The following is a 22,749-nucleotide window of genomic DNA, read 5'->3' as shown; positions in this document are numbered from 1 at the left end:
CTTTAGTGATAAGAGTTTAAACCTCAACTACTTTTTCCTTCTTTCTGGATCATACATCTAGATAGAGAAGAGCGTGAAATAAATGACCGGTGCGTGTAAACCAAGGTGCACTGAGCTGGCCCATTCTCAGCTCCATCAACCCGGCAGAGGCAAGTGATCTCCGTAGCTCTGCAGCCTCTTGCACCGACTATTCCTTCCCTTTTGTGTTTGCTCTGAATGAAAAGAGATTATTTAAACGCAGATGCAAGATCTGCCTCCTCCTCTGCATTATTTTAAGAACTCAATGGAGAAGGGAAGGAGACTGAGCTGGGTACAAGCTCACTAGATGGTTCCTCCTCGTCACTTCTGTACAATCCTCTTTGGTCCATTGTTTGCAAGTCCCTCTCCCTCGAAGGGACATCCCCAGCCTCCCACCCTGCCCCACCACTGGCTGTATAATAGTTAGATCGCAGTCTGTGGTCTCCACAGGTGTCCTGCTACCACGCGTGCCCACACGAAGGAAGGGAGCAGTGCTACCCTTGGACGGAGGAGGACTTTGTACAGAAACGAAGGGTTGCTCAGGGAACGGGGCCGGTTTCTTCCCCTTTGTTGTAGCACCACGAGCAGGCTTCGGGGCTTGAGCTTTCAGTTCCTGCCTATACAAAATAACCGATGCCAACAGGTACAAGGCTTGAGCTCCTCCGCAGCAATCGGCATGTGCATCGTACCCTGGGAGAAATCTCTCCTGCATCCATCCCCACATGACTACCCCATTAGGGGCTACGAGGGTGTTTGTGAATTAATGCTTATTCCAGGCAACGTCTATGCTAAAAAAATGCATTATTAGGTGCCACACCACACCTGGAAGAACGCTTACGGATCTGGGGGTTATGCTAGTAATTCTGCTAAACCTCTGAAATTGGTTGATACGAGACCTAAGCAGGGATGGTGTGATGAAGGGATAAATATTCATGCTGTCCAAGTGCCACGTCTTCTCTCCAGCCAGCCTTTTTACAGTGTGCTGCATTAAGTACTACAGTAAAACAAGAACCTCATACCCACTGCAGGGAACAACGGATTAGTTTCTAAAAGGAGAAAAACTCACAGCCTAACACTTCTTCAGAAAAGTACACAAATGTGTTTCCCCAAACTCATGAGGTTACTTTCAACTTGTTTTGGGGAAGACAAGGAACTAAACCACAAGCAATTCTGGATTTTCTAAATATACTGGGTTTGTTCTCCAGCTTCCCCAGGTAGTGATTATAATCCTGTTCCTTTTTGTCACTGGTATTTGCAGCTAGAAGCCTTAAAAATAGGGGGCTATTCTCAGGTTTCTTTTCCACCAGTGCAGGCTCTGCAGTGGTCCCATCATCGGAAGACCCATGGTATCTGAAACACTCAAGAAAAAGTGTCTGGAAACAGAAATGATTTTAGTTTCCACAGAAAGGACTTACATTTTCTTTTATTCAGTTTCTTAAAGATACTGATGCTGAGATGAACAAGGATTTTATGATGTTCTAAGTAATTTCATTTGGTGTCATAATTACATCTTGATTAATTCTATCCACATGGAAAATTATGAGGGGTTTTTTTTTTCTTCTTATCTGCAGGGTACATTTTAAAGATTCTGTATTAACTGCAAGTAATGCGAGTTGGGAAGAACTGTGATAGTCTGCAAACAAAGCACCTGTAGTATCTGAGAAGGGATGACTGGCATAACAGGGGCAGGACTGTCCCCTTGATCTCTGCATTGGCATTCTGAGAATATAAAGGCCCTGGAAGCTATTTTGCAGAAAAAAATAGGCTGCTAATACACATACCTCTGCCACCTCACTTCTTCCACTGCTGGCACTGAACACAAGTCATCTGTTGCCATCTTTCCTTCTCGGAGAGAAGCTCCTTACGATTTGCTGCATGTCGAATGAGACATCAGAGCTCAGCAGCCCCAGCCCTGCAGCATCCAGTGGGACACGCGCCTCATGCAGTGTAACTCACTTTCGAAGTGACAGGCTGGAAGACTGGCACTTTTGTAGGTTTTCTGAAATAATTTAAGATTATTTTAATCCTTTTACCTTGGCCAGTTGGCACCACTTTTTGTCATTTAGCTGGTATTCTAAAAAAGTAAAATTTTAATTTCCTAAGCATACAGACTCGTAAGTTGTTCTCCTGAGTTCTGCTGTAGCCCCAAAGAGAAGCATGAGAAACCACGCAGGCTGCAGGAAATACTTGCCCATGCAAGTTTGCTGCAATGCAGCTCCCACAGCGTTGAATTCCCCAGCACTGGCAAAGTCTGCCCTTACTGAAAGCACTCACAACTTGTTCTGGAAGTTTCCACGTGGCTTTCATCCTCTAGTGATTTGTATGAGAACAAGAGACCGCAGGACCTTGCAGCATGAGTCCCAAGGAAGAGGAAGGGCTGCAGATAGTCAGAAAAATCCTCACAATTAAAATTCATTTGAAATATAGAATTGTTATCTCTTTTCCTTTCCCTCCCTGCCATTCTCTCATGCGAAATAGCTTCACAGCGAGAAACCTATTATTGGCCATTGCACATCATTAATTTTAGAATCATTTCTCTTCTGCTGCATCTTACGGTCCTGCGTTACACTGCCTAATATTGTCATCCCGGCATAGGAAGCATCGCCCGTTTCAAGCGTAACACTACAGACTGGAGCTACTCTGTCTAAGAGAGACCTAAACTAGACATCACAGAGCAGTGCAGGGGTGCAGCTGGCACAGAGACCTGCAGTCACGAAAATACGTCGTGGATGAAGAGACGTTGCTTTACATAAAGGGACTGGGAGTGCAGGCAATAGCTCTGAGGCTTGGAGACTTCTCAGCAGTGTCTTGCTTAGATATCCAAATTTCAAGATTTAAAACCCAACCCGATTAAGATATACTTCACTGTATTTTAGAACTGTATGGAGAATTCAGCAGCTCATATCTTTGATAGGCTTGTGACAGAGAACACGCTTAGTTTTACCTGTTTCAGCGCCAGTGAGTCCATGACTAGACTTCGCTGTTTACTGACTGCACTGAAGGCTTTGGCCACTGGAAGAGTTCGCACATGCCAGCGTCCACGGCCTAGCCCGGCAGAGCTTACGGTGGCAGAGAGGACGCCAGTCAAACCTGAAGCCCAGACTAACTGAACCGAGCCCTGCAGTGTGTATTACACGTGAAGGGGCTTTGGATTCAGCCTGGCAGAGAGCAGTGCTGGGCAGACAGCACCATTCACTACGGCCGCAGGACCAATTCTCATGCGACTAATCTGACTTTCCTCGCAGGAACAAAGCATTTTCGCTAGAGCAAGAGAAAGGATGCAGGGTTAGAGATGCTTTTTTGCCAGTACACTGCTGCTGCTCACCAATTTTTCTTAAAAATAATCTAGACACAGGTTTCCATTAGTCCACATCCAATCCTAACCCAGCTTGTAAACACTTTGAAGAGGAACTCTTTTTTTGCTTTTAACCAGATAACCAGGTTTTGTATGCGTCTCGTACAATGGGTCACAGCTAGGGATCCTAAATCAGTACAAATAAGAATGAAAAATAACACAACGTTCTAAATTGCTATGACTAATTCACAATACAAAAAAACAATTCAATCCATATTGCAGGATTTAATCAGTGGCCAAGTACTAATTAAAAATTTTACTAGTGTCTGTCTGCTCTTCAATGGAATAATAGCAAAATGTATTTCCAGTTCTGATTTTGACTCACTAAATCCTGTTGAGAAAATAATTTAAGTGAAACCCTTTTCAGAAGAACTCTCCTCAAGGTGCACACATGGGAAGCAGCCCTCAAATATGTCATTCTTGGAAAACCCAACACGACGTTAGCAGACCTGATACTCCTGCTGCAGTGTTTGTGCAGAATACGGAGCACAGAGTAAACTGACAAAATAATTGGATTATACATGCACAATTCAGACTTTCAGTTACCGCATGCTTTCTTGCTCCTGGTTTCCACAGAAAAGTCAGTTTTTTGTTCCTTAAGTCCTTGTACTGCTTATTTACATATGAAAAGGTAAGTTTATAAAAGAGCTTTCCTATTTTACTACATCTAATAGTTAATAATTTAAATCTGTAGCCATTATCATCATATAGATTGACACAAATGGCATATGGATCATTCTGGGGATGAGGGTTAGTTTCTTTTAAGAGAGAATTGTTTTAGTTTTTGCAGGAAATTAATCAGGGGAATGGGCTTTGTGGAGCATGGAGCAAATCTAATCTGTTCTTTGTTCAAATTTGCCTTGCTCCAATTCCTAGCAATTGTAGACAACATGCTCTTTTGTTCGGGAGCCACTTGTTACATGCATAATTAGAGACTGCAGTAGCTGTGTTTAAAGAAAAACTGTTTTCCAATGTAATGTGTGATCTTGATAATAGTATTTTCATCAAAGGTAGCAATTACATTCATTAAGCTGGGACTGGCAAGGCAGCAAGGAAATTAAGTGCAAGGTGAATAAAAAGCTCCCCGTTTCTTTTTAAAATCTCTGCCTCTTTATAAGTTGAAATGCACCATGTTGAGCTGCAAACTGGAAAATACATACTGAATATAAAAAAAGAAAGAAAGAAAAAAATAAAGTCCTCCTTAACCTTTCTGAATAATGATCCAGAAGATATATCCTAGGGACACCTACTATAGATGCACTTTTCAAATTAAAGGGCTTTATTCTACATTAATTTCTTATGCAAGTTTTAAACGAGCTCAACATATGATTCAGGTCTTTAAAGGCTCCAGGGCTCTCTAGGATTAATTCACTGTTCTTTTCACACATAAATTAATTGTTTTGTGTTCTCAGAAACAGCAAACAGCACATAAATCAACCAGTTTAGAAAAGACACAAGGCTGGTACCTTTTGCAAATCACTGAAGTTTGCTATTTACACTTCATTATTATCATATGTAACTTTTAGAGGGAAAAACTGGAAAAGTAGGACATATGTTGTTAATTCTAAGCGGATTTCTTGAGTGCATAACTCATTTTAGCAATTTGATTCCTTGAAAGACAAAAGTTGTGGAGCACTGAAAAGCCATTCTTCCAGCACTCTTAATTATATTTTTCCCAGTTAATAATTCAATTACACTTCACTAATGTATTTGCAAACATTTCCACATAAAAATAGCTAGTTGTGGAGTTCCCACCACCACCCTTTTTGCCTTAAGTGTTGTAAGAAAGAGTGAGATTTGCAGATGGAAAAATGTGAATAGCTAAAGTTGAGGGCCCCGGAGCCCCAGGAGTGCTGTGCCCAGCCCATGGGCTCCCCCAGGCACTCCTGCTGAGCGCACACACAGGAATCTCATTTTTAAACTCCAAAATGTAATCCCACTTTTTTTTTCTTTTCCAGGCACTGTACTGCAGGCTGAGAAGCAGGGGGAAGCGGGTCCATCCCCTCGTACCTTTGCCCTGTGTGGACAGCCAGGGCAGCACACCACTGCAGAGACGTTGCTCCTTTAGATGAGGGCTGAGCCCTAATTTTGCACGCAGGCAAAATGCCCCTCTTCAGGGATCTTGGCAAACGTCAACCAAAGCAGAAGACACTCGCAGCAAGTGGGGCAAGTTTAATTTACAAGCACTTACAGCAGGACAGGTACAGGGAAGCAGGCGATGCCAGGTACTCTGCTCCCTCCTGAAAGGGGATGTCCCAGTGCATTCTTATCTCAAGGCAAGAGAGAAAACCAAAGCCAGAAGCTGGCTGTCCGTAACTCCAAAAATAATTTTCTCCCTCTGCCCTTCCCAGAAATAGAACATGAAACCACAGCATCTTGGCCAAATTGGAATTTGCATAGTTCTGCGAAGCATTTCCTTCAGTTAGGAATGATTTAATTATTCTTCACTTCCTCTTCTAGAAATCATTCCTGGATAATGAGGTTAGCATAGAGCAGATATGTTTCAGTCAAGAAATAGATGTACTTCAGTGCCAGAAGGCTCTTACATCTTAAAAAAAAAAAAAAAAAAGATTTTTGGACACTTCTAAATAGAAGCAGCAGTACAGAGAAGGTTGGCTATTAAATTATACTAGTCTGAGACACCAGATCATCGGGTGCTTTAACCCAGTGCTGTGTCAGCCCCTTGAAGAATTAGAGGACAACCACAACTGTCTTGCAGCCCAGATTCTTACACAAGGGTAACAAGGCACATTTTAAATAATTATAAAATAATGACAAGCTATATTACCTCCAGAGAATTGTTTATCTGTGCAAATTGAATTACTGAAGTCAAACTACAGTAGAGCTAAAATACTTCTAGCATAAAACGGAAGACCTAATGCTGCACCTTACTTTGGACCCACCTTGGAAACTGTGAATCCTGCATGGCAGGCAAATATATTTAATGACAAATGGCTTGCTGAATCTAGCTTTTATTATTCAAGCAACAATCAAACTAACCAGCCATATCAATCAAATGTAGACATTGCTCCAATTAAACTGAGAAAATTATTTTCTTTTTAAAGCTTGATTGGACAGACATTGAGAAGACTTAAGTAATTTGGAATTTAAGAAGGAAGCATAACAGTTTGTCTTTGGTAAAAATCATAAAATGGAACATAAGGAATTTTTCTCTGAACATGGGGAAAACAAGACTATGAACATAAATACAGCCTTCATATCATATAACCATCTTCTAGTACATAATAGGGAGTCACAAAACATTTTCAAAGTTCAAAAAGTACCTAAGCTGAAAAAAGTGCTTTGCCTCAATTCTTATGGGAACAATTGCAGCAAATGCTGCATTTGGTGTGTAAACATCCTCCATCTCAGGTACGGAATGTCTTAATGTTTTCTTTCCTAAAACAAACAGCATCAGCTTTTGCACTAAAATACATTCGCTCCATACCAACTATATTTTCAACAGCTCCATTAACAAAACAAGTTCTATGGAGCTTTTCAGTATTTAACTACATTTCCAGAACCTTAATTTCTGAATTATTCCTTGCTTATTTTTAGGTCAGTTTAGCAGAGTTGACACAAAGCTGTTCTCTATGAGATAAAATGCAAAAAAAAAAAAAAAAAAAAAAAGTAAAACATTGTGCCTACAACTTCGTATCATTTCAAAGTTGGCTTTTTCACTTCAGCTGGTCCTTTAGCCGGTGTTGGATACATGATACAGTGATTCCATAAAGTTATATCAGCTAATACTTTTTAGCATAAATAATGTATGCAGCTTCTGGGACTCTTCACTTTCATACTCTCTAATTTTGTATCCCTACAGAAAACCAAAAAATCTCCAGAGAAGCTAGTGTCTTTCTAAAATGTAATTATCATGTCTTTGGGTACCATCTAAACAAAGGCAGAAAAACTCAGTGACACAGTATCAAATTAAAACTGGATGACTGCTCTGGTTATAATGAAAAATTTGCATTTAATTTGCATCTTTAGGATGCATATCAGTGAATAGAAAAATCTTGCAGCATGTCCTACAAAACAATTCAGGCCAAAAATATCCGAGAGACTTGCAGCAAACTTAATGTGATGAAAAGGATGATCAGAAAATTATTCTGTTCCTCTGACGGGTGGGTCATCCTTTAAAAGTCTTGGCTGAATGTCCCTAAGAGAAGGCAGGAAACAACCCCTCAACCAGGAAAACATCAGCTCTGGATGTGTGTATCAGAGCTTCTTGTGTCCTATGAAGTGGAGACCCAACCAGAGTCCTTCTGCAGGCAGCAAAATGGAAACTTTCCTAAAACCGAATCAATCAAACTTACAGGATCCAGAGAGGCAGGGAATACAAACTCAACATGAACCCATCATACTGCAGCTCTGCTCTTCCCTTCGTTCTCTCTACACTAGGAAAGAAAGTCGTCTCATAGCTGGAAAACATTAAGACATTTCTTATCTGCCAGCTTGCATTTGGCTCTAAACCAAACAAGCAGTAATGCTCTGTTTCGGCTCTTCCCACCGATGAGCACTTTCCCACCATGACCCTCCAGCCATCGTTACAGATGAACCAAAGCTCATTTTAAGTTCTGCTAATGTCTGCAAGTTGACTTCTCTATTGAGCATACCCAAAGCACTCCAGCCCTGCTTTATCTGGCGATTTACAGCAGATGTTTTTAAAACTGTCACTAATTGTGACAATGGTTTGTGTAATGCTTCAAACAGATTGTAAGACCTCCAGGTCTGGCTAGTTAGAGAGCAGAATTTAATTTCAGTTCATATATGCTAATTTCCTGGTTACGTGACCCCCAAGTACACAAACTAGCAATGTGGAAGTTGGCGATTTATTGCTCTATTTTAGGCTTTCCTCTTGCTATTTGATTTCTTTTTTAATGTAAGAGAGTGGTTACAGCTTGTAATAGCTTTCCTTTCTTCAGAGATCCCTGCAAAATGTTTGATGAACAAATTTTTCTGTGTGTTCAGAAGTCCTCATTGTGTATATTAAATAAATCCAGTTCTGAAAGTGCTGGCTACTTGGCTATTGAGACACAGTTTTCTGTCAGGTGGGGAGTGCTTTTCCTTTAGGATCTTTTGTGAAGTCACCTTGAGATTTTTTTCTATGTATAGCCCTCCAGTATTAGTAGCTCTACAGCTACTAAGACACACACAGAGGAAGAATAGTTTCAGAAAGATGTAAATCCAAATGATCTTGAAAGACAGAAGAATATATAAAACTGCTATTACTGCCTATTGAGACTGTACGTATTTCGATTTATATTTAAAAATATTTTATCAAAAAAAATGTTACGTTGTACATTGCATGTTCTTTTGAACATTAATATACCAACAGGAATCAACATTTGAACGCTTTGATCTATGAAACAAGCTATTAGGAAACACACTGGTTAGTTCTAGTTACCTCATGTATTAGACAGTTATTGCACACGAACAGAGTATTTTTAGAGGATCATAAATGCCAAGATTTCAAAGCAGCTTAATAATGTCTCTAGTATCAGATAATGAGAAATTCCCTCAATGCCGCTAAGCTGGACTTTGTTAATTATAGCAACTGATCTTACAACTGGCATATTTAACTGAAATAATGATTGTAAATCCTATTCGTTAGCCTGGAACTCTGGATTCACTAAGCATTGCTGTTTGACTGTCTCTGGTGTGGACTCAGAAAGAACTCTTGCATCCTCTCACCTGTGTGTACAATCAACCACAGTATGTCACTCTAGACAGGCAAATCCAGAAGAGTAAGACTTCTAGCCATGTCCCCTCACCTGGACCTAGATCAAGGAGTCACACTTCAGAGAAGACAACTCCTTGCAAAACGCTCTGCAAATGACTGTATTTCAATACAACATAAAATAACAAATTGTGTGAAAATTCTTTGGGAATTGTACAATACATATTCATCTGCCCGTCAGCTCTCACTTGATTTGTGCCTCTGCCAACAGTTTGCACAGTGATAACTTAACAGGTAAATATTTATAAAGTATTTGTGGTAGCTGTTAACCACTTTCACGTAATTCTCGTAGGAGAAGATCTATCATATTGGTACACTGATACATTCGGGGGTTGAGGAAAAACATTTCTTCAGCTTTCATGTATCCAATAAGCAAGCTCAGGAAAGTCAAACAGCTGCTTTCGAAGCAGACTGTGTTTCAAATCAAGCTTAGCTTGGTAGGAAGAACTTGAAATGAAAGAGCTCTCTCACCAAAAGGTTTCCAAATGGAAACGCTTTAACATGTTAATTAGAAAATTCTTTACATAGCAAAAGGCTCCCAATGAACAATTACTTCATATTTCACGTAAGCCTTTTGTAACACAATCTTTATATGGGGAAAAGAATATATGGAAGAAAGAACAACAGCACAGAAAACATCATATAAAATGTTGTATTTGAGTATTTCCCAAGTAGCAATTAAACCTTTCTGTTTCTGGAAAAGGCAGAGGAAATCTGCCTCAGACCTTCATCACAAACCAGAATAAAACTAAAGAAACCTGGAAGATGATATAATTATCCTCTCCCAGTGCAAAAATTGCAAGACCTGGGAAAAATTTTAAATGACAGATTATTAGAGAACCATAACCTGATATACAAGATGAGCATTGCATCAAGTCAAATATCGAATTTGGGCACTTTTTAATACATTCTCAATACAGGTCTTTTCTTCTAACTGGGGAAGCCCAGATGCAACATTTGATACTGAAGATGCTGTTCCAGGGCAATAGACTAAATTGACTGGGCTGACTATGGGCATATAAAGGGAAAACTCAGTAATATAAATACATATTGAGTATAAAGCAGCTTTGAGTATTGTCATTAGCACAGAAAGCCTCGCAGCATTCACAATGCCAGCTCTGCAGCCCTACACTTACTGGTGCAGCCAGCCACCATCAACAGTCCTGTGCCCACAGTGCCAAATGTGGAAATGCAATTTATGACAATCCATAAATGCTTGTCCCAAACAGAATAGGGGGTGGTGAGTGCAAGCAGCTCTTAACAGTTCCTGGACAACAGCACAGCACATCTTATTGCTAAACCAGAATCTGCGTTTAGTGCAGCAGTGGAATCAGACTTAAGGGGATGAAACAAGTTAACTCTTCCCAGAATCAGTGACCAGAACACGCTCTCCACAGCGGTACATGCCCTTTTAAAACAACAATGAAAGAAACTCAGCGGTTGTAATTAATTTGTGCACATATTCCTCCACAGAATTTTGTAGACAAAAATCAAATACAATACATACATTTCTTTCAAAAGTCATTGTGTATAGAATACAGCATACAGAATTCAGAGATGTGAAATATTTACAGCTGTAACATTAGTTAAAGGTTTGACCTTGCTTTTCTGAGAAGAACTGTCGAGTAGCTGATGAGGCTTTTCAGGTTGTTTCCTGGACTAAGGCATCCGCGTTCAGAATGTAGGAAATCACATTATTTTGATTTTTTCCTGATTACTTTTACAAATGGATACCTGACACAGTTCTACACAAAGAGACAGTCCTTTTACATAATCCTGGATATCCAGCCCTTAACAGTCCTTCAAAGAGCTCTGCACTTTCCTCCACAAAGCGTTTGCTTTTAGCGTTATATTAAGTCAGTTAAGTATTGCCACTCGCTTCCTAGCCTCATGAAAACAGCAGAAACCAAGCTAAGATAGTATCTCAAACTAGGAGACCTATTAAAAAGTATGAATCAAAACCTGATCTCTGCTGACACTTGTGTTAGCAAAGCAGGCTGAACTACAGCAGCTAGGGACTGCCTCACACTAGCACAACTCATCACATGTTGATTAACATTAACGCAAGCATTTTGTAGTATGATTATAATCATTTTAGACTCACAGATAGACTACGTTGAGCAGAACAACTGCAGTTAACTGTTGTGGTGTCTGTAGTCTTAATTCTAGTCTAACAATCTCCCCAGCCACTTCAATTCCGCTGAAAGAAAGCCTGCAAACAACCTGAAATGCATTAATAATAATAATAATATTAATAATGCTAGAAGAAAACTTCAGAAATCATCCAGTCCACCCTCCTACTCTTGTATTTTTGAAAATCTCAAAGCTGTTGATCAAAATTATATGGGAGGGGCTTTTTTTATTGGCATAAGGATAATTACCACATTAATTCTTTGCCTATCAACAGACAAAGCGTGTATGTGGGGGGATTAATTCACTAAAGTAGTTACTTCCCTTTCAAGCTGACAGAAAGTCAGAAAACTTTTTAATAGTGCTTTTCCTCCTTCTTGTTTCTTTGTATAAGGCACTGCAGTCTGCTTGTTTTACAAAATCATATTTGTTAAGTGTCATTTACCCCAGTTTTGCTACAAAATTGTTTAGGAGTCTCAGACTGTTACAGTCTAAGCTCCACTCAAAGTGAATCATCAGTGACAAGCAAGCTTTAAAAATGAGATACTTCTAGGTCAGCCAAAACCAGAAAACCAATCCTTCCCTCCCCAAAACACTTGAAACAAATTGGCAATTACAACAATTATAATGATTTTTCATATATTAAGCTTTCCGTCTCTTGATTCTTAGTTAATTAGTTCTCCAGCACTGAAGAGGTTTCTGCCGTAAATAAAACGTCTAATTTTAAAGTAAACAAAGAGGGATAAAAAAGCAAATACTTCTTAACCACCCCCCTCTTTCTCTCTCTCTTAAAAGGCAAAAAACTTTGCTAGAGAACCACTAACTTCCATGAGGGAGTTTTCTAGGCTGCAAATTAACAGTCCCTCCCTAACTCCCAGGAAGGCTCTGAGGATTAAAGTTTATAAAATGCATTGAACATGGAAAGGCCACTGTGAGGTAGTATCACAGCATTCCTATTACCTAGCTTATATCTCTGTCTTTTTGCAGAACTACTAGAGCTTTTTTAACGCCATTTCACAAAGATTTCAACTCAACCTTTTATGAAAGGAGAACTATAAATAACCTCTTAGATTAAAACCCTTAACAGCTGAGAAGGCTGGAAAGGGAGGTAGATAATATCCACCTTTCAGTACTACAAATTGGGGCTGGAAGGGCTTAATTACCAAGATATACTTAAGAACACACTAAGGGCTGCTATAAAAATTACTCCAATTACAGCAGCTCCACAGACATCGCTCCACCTGGGAGAGAGGAAACCATCGCTTCTATCTCTTTCCACATACCTCTCCTGTACCCCATGCTAATAAAGGGCATCACGAACAAACAGCAGCTTCACGCCATGCAACAGTTCTGCTGAACGTGTAAAGTCCTTTCTCTCAGGTGGCTTAACAGAACCTTTCACACCAGACAAGCCAAGGATTTGGCTTCTTTTGTTTTCACTTTGAAATCTCAAAGTGGAGATACACTGCTTGCATAACCTAAGGCAGCAAAAAAATTTCAGCCAATGTGTTGGCTTAGAAGTCTCTCAGGCAGAAAGAGATACTTTTAACCCATGATTTGGATTTGAATGTGGAATTCACGATTTCATATGAATTACACACTCACTGTCCTGAAATGGGGAATTCATGGTTTTCCTTATGATTTCATCTGAGATGATGTATTCTTATTTATGATGTCATTAATGATTTTTATAATTACAAATAAATATGCAATTCACAATGAATGTTCAGGGAAATAATTTCTGCTAACGGTCAAGAAGTCCTTGTGGTTTCAGTACTCCTGCGCTAAACTTTTTGCAATGGTGCTCAACTGGATATTTGAAGTTCCTTCATATATTGTACCTGAAATCAGAAGAAAATAAATTAGAAGACTATAAAAACACAGTGATTATATGAAGAAGAGACCAAGATATTTTTCTAACAGTCCAGTCAGAACATTTACAATTATGAAGTGATGCCTTACTGAGCAAGTTCTAGAAACAGAATTATTTACATAAATGTTCATATTTTATTATCTGCAACAATTAAAATACTCTTCTGCTGGTACAATATAATGACAAGACACTTTCCTGAAAAGCAATTCCTAAATAACCAACAAAAGTTAAGTATTTACAAATGCTATCAGCAATAAAAGTCAAAGGGTAATATTGTTAGTAATGTCAAACTGTTAGGCCCAAGAATTATACTAGTAAACAAGGAAGTCTTGAAAATAAAACTCCACATAGGTTCAGATCTTAAAGCCAAATAAAGTATTTTCAATTTTTTTTAACTGGAATTTTCTTAATAGAATGGGACACAATGTGTGTCTCTGTATTTTATTGGTATCTAATTAAACATTTTAACTAGCCTTACATACACAGCTATTTATACCTAAAGATTTACCTTCTCATATCTGAGCCTTTGAATCAGTGTTGATTACAGTCTCATGGAAAACAGTATCTTAAAAAGCTAGCCAGTCATTGATCCCCAAACTTTAATACTACTAATGCTACAAGAAATACTTGTTAAGAAACTATCACTCACCTATCTTGCAGTCACGATAGTACTTTTCTATTGGATAATTTTTTGTGAATCCAACACCACCCATCCATTCAATACATTTACTAGTTGTCAGTGTCGCAACCTATGAAAATAGTTTCAGAGTTACAATTTCAGGATTCAACTTCATGCAGGTGGTAGTAAATTTTATTCTTTGTGGCTATTTAAAGTAAAAACAAAACAGCAATTAAAGCAGTTACTAGAACAAGTGGGAAGAGGAAGGACCGATATTTTTGTATTCATCTTATTTATGCAAGTTATTTTAGAATAAAAATGACATTTTTCTAAATCAGAGGACATCAAGAATTCAAAAACCATTATTGCAACAGTTCACATGCTGCACTATGAAAAAGACTAGCAGTGGTATGCAAGACAGCAATTAAACAGACGCAGAAGCAATACAGTTTTGAATCATATTAAGACCCACAGTTGTGACTGGCAGAGTTGAAACGGTCACAAATGAAATCTCACCATGCCACTTCTTTAGCCACAAAAAGAGAATTCTGAGAAAATGCAATCTCTCTAGATGAGCAAAAATACGAATTCACTTTCTCTTTTAATGTTGTTGCTTGGTTTTCAAAATTTTATTTAGGTGCGTGAGCAGTTCATTCTTTAGTGGCCTACTTGACACTCCGTACATGGACTGAGAATGAGGAACAAGGTAAAAGTACATCCACAGATCTCACAGCAAAACATGAATTAAAAGTTATACATTCAGTAACAGAAGAAACTTTTAAACAGCAGTGACATAAATCCACTGAATAAAGAGACTGTAAGTTACCTCAGCAGTGTAGTATTTGGCCATGCTGGCCTCCTTTATGAATGGCCTTCCTGTTTCTGCAAGACGGGCTGCGTTGTAGGTCAGCAACCTCGCTGCCTCCAACTGCGTGGCCACCTGAGCTATCTGATGTTGCATCCCCTGTAATAAGCACGCCGCAAGTCAGACACAACTGGTATCTTAATACTGAACTGGAATTTCTAGCAAGAACCATTCTTTTCACCAAGGACCATACCTACACTCTAAAATAAAAATACAAAATCTAGATGGACTCGTAATTCTGCATGTCTCTGCATCTATGACATCGGTGTTGGAAAACCTCTGGGCCACCGAAGTCCTTTTTGGAACGGCACTCCCATTTTCTCCTTCCCTCTTCTTGGATTCAGGAGTACTGGGGAACTTCTTGCCTAACTGGCTGTACAGGAGGATTCAACAGGAACCTATCTGCACCCATGAATATCAAGGAAAATTTCAGCCAAATCTTAACATTTTTCTCAGCACTGCAGAGACACGCGTAGGTCAAACCTGTATTTTTATTTTGCAGCTGTCTATTGAGAACATTCATACATTAACAAGTCTAGTTCCCTGATGAGCTTAACCGAGAAAGACTGCAAAAAAGTAGCTCTTAAATAAAGTGGAGAACTAGCAAGGTGACAACCACTTCTTCCCATATTCCATAGCCATGAGACAAGACTTAGGATCAGCATTAAAGTATAGAGGACATGACTGATGAATGAATTCAAAGGGAAGGAAAAAGGTGATGGAGCTGACATCTAAATGGTAGGTATTACAAAAGAATGGATTTATTTAAGGAGACCCAAACATGATGACTGAAAACGAACATTTAGTAGCCTAACTTGGTCCTAAACCACAATGAAATCTTTCATCTTATTAGAACATTAACACTGCTCCCTAAAATTTGCAAAAATATAAAAGCAGGTCAAAATAACAAAATGATTCAGCAATTATAAATTCCATTTCCCATTCAAAAGACGCAGTTCCAATAATTTCCTAGATATCTGTGGGTGCTTCCTAAAATTTGTATAAATTATGAGTAGTACTAATGTTCCTTCTCTTCAGCCAAGATGTAGGTTTCTTTTAACAAGAAAATTACTATGGTAATTACAATTATATATCTTCCTTATTAAACTATACATCATTTTTGCAACAAAGACTCTTTTTCGTTTTAAGATACAGATATTATCATGGAAACTAAATGTCTTTGTATAACACAGGAAATCTAATAATTCAATCAGTTTTCCTCATCTTTTTATAATTTCTAGTGTCTCCAGAAAAAGGCCTTCCCCTACACCTCATGAAAGGGTATAAAAACTGGAACGCATTCAACATACTGTGATATTAAAATCAGAACAGAAAGCAGTTCCAGGTATATTATTTTCAAAGGCAGTGAATATATTATCAAGTAAAAGGAGTTATGTTAATAATGTTTTGAAGTTTTAAATGATTTCTACGGTACTTGCAAAGGGACATAGCACTAAATTTATATATTTTACATGGCAGATGAATGGTCATCCAAAATTATTCTGAAAAATTCTCAAATATTGAGAAGTAGAGATGTGACACAAGGTGGAGCACAAATTATGCAAATTGGATTACTCACTTTACTGACTTCACCTACTGTGGTAATTACTACTCTCTTGGAGGACACTTCCCATGTGTTCATTAACAAGTACCTGGAAATCGAATACGCTTTTCCCAAACTGGACTCTCTCCTTTGTATAGGGAATTGTATGGTCGAAACACCCCTGTGCCAGTCCTAACATCTGTAAGAAATAAGACATATTGAGGCGAGTTAGGACAAAAAAAACCCCTAAATTTTGAGGAATAAGCCTATTCCATACTATTCCATTCCTGAAAGAAACTTTCTTACTAAAAGCAAAATATTTCTGAAAACATTATCACTACTTTTTGAACAGATGTTATAGGTCAAATAAGGTTGCACAAATATTAAGTGTTTCTGGCAAAATTCTTAATTACACGGGAAATTTACTGTAAACTAAAGATCTATAGATCTACATTATGCCATTAAAGGAAAAATAATTTGGATTATTATTCAAAGCTATTTTCATAATAAAAATAATTTCTCATTTTATAGAAGACACTAGACTGTCAGAATTAGCAATTTATTTCAGAAGTTGGAAAATTAGTATAGTGGAAGGAGAGATAACATTTGTTCCAGTATTTTTGAGGAAAAAACCCAACTCAACAGAACAATTTTAGAAGACCCATTGTCTTTTCACATGCTCTCTTCACTTGGCAGCAAAGACAGCAAAACACAATTGTTATCTTGGTGGATAACGTCTGGGAAAACTACATACAAACATTTACAAAGTAACTCACATCTACACTAGTGTCTGATTTGTTAGCCTAAGGAAACATTATGAAATCTGGAAAGCAAACTAGTTTTACTTTTTTTTTTTAACTACCAAATTTTGAGAAGCGTATTCCATTCCAAACAAGACAGTAAACAAAGGACCCTGCCTTTCATATATCTTGGAATATATAGCTATTAGTAAATAAGATCAGTTGGTTTCATTATATAACTACCATCCACCTGAACGCATTCTTTCTATCTAGTTTCTTTCCTAGGAAAAACAAAGATAGGAAATCAGATTAGGGGAAGCATCACAGAAGTTAAAAAAAAAGGGGGGGGGGAAATGAATGGCATGAAGAACTATCAAAAAGCAAGGTAACAGTATACAGTAAAATTGGAATCTCATAAAACTTTTCTAAGTCAAGATGGGATACTACAATGTGGCAGTCAGCTGTCATATCAAGCAGCTTAAAATATGTTTAATGATGTACAATAGTGTATGGGTACTTTTGGATAGACCCACATATTAAGCTGAAAGCCAAGGGCCCCAAGAAGGTAAAAATATGACTCTGACTGGGTTCAGACATCTACTCCTTAATCATTTAAGGCTCTAGAAAAAAAACACAATACATAGGAGAATGAGTATGTGGGAAAAGAACATAATACAGTCTGCTGCTAATCAGCTGTATTACCAGATTTGTTGCCTTCTCATATAAATTCATACAGACAAACCAAGTATATCAACTTCAGCACCTGTAGCAATATATGCAGCTACCTTGCACTAAAACTATCTGACACTGTTTTCACAGCCACAATTACATTTTATAAGATGTTCATTATCTTTTAAAACTATTACTACTGCAAAACTAAATTCAATACTACAGGGCTTTAGAACTGCTGTTCTTGTCCATTCAAGTCCTTTTCTCTTCATTTGAAGGTGCCACGAAAGTAGTAACTAAGATATAACAACTACCTGACCTTACCTTTTAATTAGGTTATAACTGTAACTTGGAGTAATTAAAAGTAAAATCCAGACCATGTATTTTACTGCCAGAGCCTCTATATTATTTATATCTATGGGAACAACGGGGCCCACAGCCCTAGTTTTTAAATGCCATATCAGACAAAGCTTAATCACAGATAATCTATAGGAATGATGGAAGAGCCAACCCATTTAGCAGCATAGTATACTGCCATGTGGACAGTCTAAATTTCATGAGGATGATTACTTCTGGTCTGTCTGCAAACTTGGGCAAAAGATAAGGGAGATTGGTACTATAGACATATTACACCCTATACAGCACAATTACATCCACAACAAAGTAGAAACAAAAAAAGATTACTTTCAAAAGTAAATTAAAAATATAAAAACTCGTCATAAGTCATTTTATTATAGGGCTGAGCCTGATTTCCACTGAAATCAGCAGCAATCTGAGATCCAAAGTGAGTTTATAACAAAATACAACACTCTGAAATAACTCCAAGGTCAGCAAATATTTTCCCCTAAGATGCCATAAGGTGCAATTTTCAAACACAACAATGAACTAGGACACTTCTGCTATTAAAAAAAACATATTTATTTTAAAAATAAGTTGACTTTTAAAAATAAGTTGTTGGGAAAACATCAGTTAGCATAAGGTCACATTTGGCAATCCCATACAATCACAGCTGGAAGTATTAATATTAAACATTTCAGTGTGTTATATTTTACAAACCTAGCTTTCTTTGTAAAATAAATTTGCATAATGGAAGATAAAAATGTTGATATATTTCAGTAGCAATAAGTTAACCACCAAAGACAAACTAATTGCCATTTAATGTTTTCTAAATCTATTGGTTATGTCACTGAAGGAGAATTTTACCATTTAGAGTTGTTTTAGTATTTTACTGTAACTTAGATACAGGAATAGTGACATCTAGTGGCAATTTAGCTTTTAATAAAGTATTTTCTAAAGTTTATTCTTATTAACTTCAAATATTTTGTAATGGTCAATCCAAATTCAAAGTTATATACTGGTTGTATTCAGTATTAAACAAAATTACCCACCTGTGCAGCAATACCTATTCTGCCAGTATTTAGCATTCCAATTGCATACTTATAGCCTTGTCCAACCTGTCCCAGGATATTGGTCTCAGGAACCTAAAGAATAAAACCACTCAATTATTCCTCTTCTATTCTGCTTTGCAACTGCTGGTATGGATCACAGGTGAATCAATGTACATGTTTTATTTAATGTTCCTCATAAGTGAAGGCATAAAACATAAACCAGACATTTGATTCCTAGAATATCTGATTAGAACATTTTCTGATACATGTGATTAAAAACTGATGATTTAGAAAAACTGTATCATTTTAAGAAACCCAACCCCCCTCAAGACTTCTGTGACAGAATAGGGACGAAAAAGTTAAAATATGCCAAACAATCAGTATGTTTAAAGAAAAAAAATATACTAGGAATTTAGTTAACATTCTTTCCTTATATGTAGTCGAGTTCCAATTACACACAAATTATGCTTCAATAGCTAAACAACTTACAATACCTTAACATTTTCAAATGTTACTGGGCAGGTGGAAGATGCTCTGATTCCAAGCTTGTCCTCCTTCTTCCCCACATGTAGTCCCTCTGTGTCGCGATCTACTATGAAGCAAGTAATTCCCCTGTATCCCTAGGATGAATTAAAAAATAATCAAGAACTGGCTTTTATATTAATATTACCAAATGGTGGTCTAAATATCTCATTCCACTACTGAAATTATACACCTGCTTAATACTATACTACTAAATAAAACACTGGCACCATCATCTGTTCCCTCTATGTCTGCTACTTATGGCTTAACAAAGGCCAGAGATACTTTCCTGTTAAAATATTCCACATGGAAAACATAATCAGAACAACATTAAAAGTTCTCTTGATAAGACAGGGGACTGGTATTACATAAACGAAACAGACAGGACTGTGGTGCCTGTCTATAATGGAAATCACTGGGAAAGCAAGTTATTGCTGTGCAGAAGTTACTGCTTGCTGTTGGAACGTATGTCACAGGCAAACAACGGCCTGCAAGAAGACATTGGGTACCTTTAGACTAAAGTTGTCAAATGAGTAATGGCTCTCAACCCATCTGTCAGATGATTCTATAGGATGCAAGGTTTTACTTAAGCTCAATTACTTCAGCTGCTTTTCTCATGGAATGCTGCACATATACTCTTCCTTTTAAGGTCATCCAAAGTAAGAGCACTGACTGATGAGACTGGCGTCACTGGGAACTGTGCATGAATATTCAAAGTGCAGCAAAATTGTTAGTGTTTTAACAGACCTAATCTAACACCCAGAATTGGTGCATGCATTCTCCTTGTGATTCCAGTTTTCAGAACATTGGTACCACTGTCTCTTCGCTTTAGAGAGGTAGTGGGAATATAATTGAGTAGTCTGAAATCATTATGATTGTTATCAAAAAGCTCCAAGAGTTGATTTGGTATTCAGATAATGATCTGGACAGGACACTAAATAATGCAAGTGACAACACATAGATTGTATAGCCAATCTAAATTCTGGCATCTCCTACATACAGGCTTACAATGTTCGTATCTTTGACGCCTTAAACTAGATTCTTGAAGTACAGAACGGTGATTCCTGATAGCTGTCACTTTCTCTTTTTCTCTCCATGTAATTCTTACTCCCAGTTCTCTCTCCTTTCCACCACTCATTCTTGCTCCCTCAGCATTTCCCCCAGCCAGAACCACAGTAGTGTCTCTTATGCAACACACTACAGACAAAATTGCGAGGTGTTTCTGGCCATGTTTCCATCTCTTCCTGTCCCTAATGTCCACAGCACCTCTTCTCACTAAGCGGGTAACACTGAGAGACAGGAAAAGTCCTGTGGTTCCTCTCAAAGAGTTGCCTTTTATTAGAGAGGAGGCTGCTGTTTCAATCTCACCTCAATGACAGCCCATCTCACCAAATGACAGCTGCTACTGCAGAGTGTACGTTTCAGTACACAGTTCTACACTGGTCTGTTCTCTCATTTAAACTGACGTCAACTGTTATTTAATCTTTGAGCAGCATTGACTTTTAATCTCCTTCTTGAATATTCAAAAGCAAATTTCTAACTTCAAGAAGACAAGTTATTATAAATTTTTAAAATGTTACACTAATACAGAAGAAACAACTCCAGATTATATGACAATGCACAGCAGTTAACAAATATAGAAACTGGCTTATCAAATATATTTTCATTGTATGTAGTACTCAAATCACCCACCAGCTTGTGAAGAAATGAATAAAAATTCAGAAAGTGACATGGTGTTCAACTGTTTAATACAATGAAAGAAAAACCTCTCTTATTTAGTCAAAACCTGAAATTTTAATTTTAAAAATAAATATCTTCAAGTTAAATTTTTAAGAAAGAGATACTGGAAGAAGTTTAAAAAATAAATCAAAGTTCTAAACAATTTAGTTTTGTATTTGATTATTACTCTACCATATTGGTATAGCACATTTTAAAGCCTGCAGCTGACTTTTCTGAATTGACTACCTATATGCAAATTGGTAACAAAACTTGAAACATGCATATTCAGCTACATATTTTTTCACCTGAACATACTTTGCTGTTGTATTCTTGTTAGTTTTCCAGTGCATGTAGCCTAAGCTCTCTTTTGCCTTTCAACAACAGCAACTTGTCAGTTAAGTCAGAAGGGTTGGAAAGACTTAAGATTGTCTGTTCTTCCGTTACTCAGAATAATACAAATGCATGCTGTGCTCTCCATCTAAGCAATTATGATTCTGACATTTTTATTTTCCCTGGTGGGAGGAATTTATTAAACTGCTCAGCAAGTTCTCAGTTTTTGTTGGGAAATATTTTTAAAGGTTTGCTGTCAGCTAGGAATAGGTTCAAAGAATATTAACCTTTAACATCAGATTATTAATATAAAATCCATAGTTTCATACATCATCAGCTGTCACTGAAATGCATCTATTCTTTAGCAACTTACTAAGGATGGATCTGTATTTGCCATCACAAAGAAAATTCCTGCATGTTCTGCTAAGCTAATCCACATCTTTGAGCCATTGATAATATAGTAGTCTCCTTTCTTTTCAGCCCGAGTCTTCAAAGAAAATGCATCACTGCCAGATCCAGCCTCCGAAAGACAGAAACTGCCTATCTGTCAATTGAAGGGAAAATTTAATTTCAATTTTTACTGAAAATATAGGCACAACATATAACAAATTCTACAACAAAAATAGTTATAAACAAGCACAAGTCTCTTAAATTCAAACATTTTAATCTATTGCATCAAAGTAACTAAATTTCAGATGTGGTGATTAAGAATAAAAACACTATGTAATTACACATCTCAAAGTCAACTGCTTCAAAGTTCTTTTCCACAGCAAATTAAATTTTAATGAAACTAATAAGCGCCTTTCCACTTTTACGTCTCAGCTACTGACGACAGGATGTATCTATATCATCTCAGCTCTAACCAGTGTTTGAAAGTTCACACGTATTTTCCAATGCTGCGGTCACCCATTTAGTTACTGAAAAAAACCACTTACTAACATTACTTAACTATTAAAAATTATATTATAGTTTAGTAAAGTGAGAATTTGACTCACTGTATCTTTAGCAACTCTGGGCAAGTAAGTTCTCTTTTGTTCTTCTGTTCCATATGTGGTAAACAACTTATTTGTTAGTGTATTTTGGAGTTCACATAGAAGAGCTACGGCTGGATCAACTTTGGCCAATTCTTCTACCACCAATATGATTGAAAAAAATGAAGCTCCAGTTCCTCCATATTCTTCCCCAAGCGCAATACTCATCAGCTGCAACATAAATAGATCAATCTGTTGGTTTCTTGT

The 22,749-nt window shown here is 37.5% G+C and overlaps 1 protein-coding gene across 4 annotated transcripts in view; it reads right to left on the bottom strand.

The window, feature by feature from the left end:
- Positions 1-1,404: 1,404 nt before the first annotated feature.
- Positions 1,405-22,749, bottom strand: part of ACADSB (acyl-CoA dehydrogenase short/branched chain) — a 28,104-nt gene continuing 6,759 nt past the window's right edge. For 3 of the 4 annotated variants that reach the window (XM_069797168.1, XM_069797169.1, XM_069797170.1), the window contains 8 exons: positions 22,507-22,713; positions 21,885-22,055; positions 19,435-19,560; positions 18,941-19,033; positions 16,253-16,342; positions 14,562-14,699; positions 13,766-13,865; positions 7,299-13,084 (listed from right to left, as the gene is read on the bottom strand). In XM_069797168.1, the coding sequence (XP_069653269.1) occupies positions 13,014-13,084; positions 13,766-13,865; positions 14,562-14,699; positions 16,253-16,342; positions 18,941-19,033; positions 19,435-19,560; positions 21,885-22,055; positions 22,507-22,713 (996 nt within the window). In that variant the 3' untranslated portion in view covers positions 7,299-13,013. Of the gene's footprint in view, positions 5,922-7,298; positions 13,085-13,765; positions 13,866-14,561; positions 14,700-16,252; positions 16,343-18,940; positions 19,034-19,434; positions 19,561-21,884; positions 22,056-22,506; positions 22,714-22,749 lie in introns of those variants that run through there. The other variant, XR_011326938.1, reaches the window with a different exon arrangement.

This window comes from Haliaeetus albicilla, chromosome 11, assembly GCF_947461875.1.
Source record: "Haliaeetus albicilla chromosome 11, bHalAlb1.1, whole genome shotgun sequence".
Taxonomy (NCBI): Eukaryota; Metazoa; Chordata; class Aves; order Accipitriformes; family Accipitridae; genus Haliaeetus; species Haliaeetus albicilla.
This window is presented reverse-complemented; position numbering and strand designations above follow the sequence as displayed.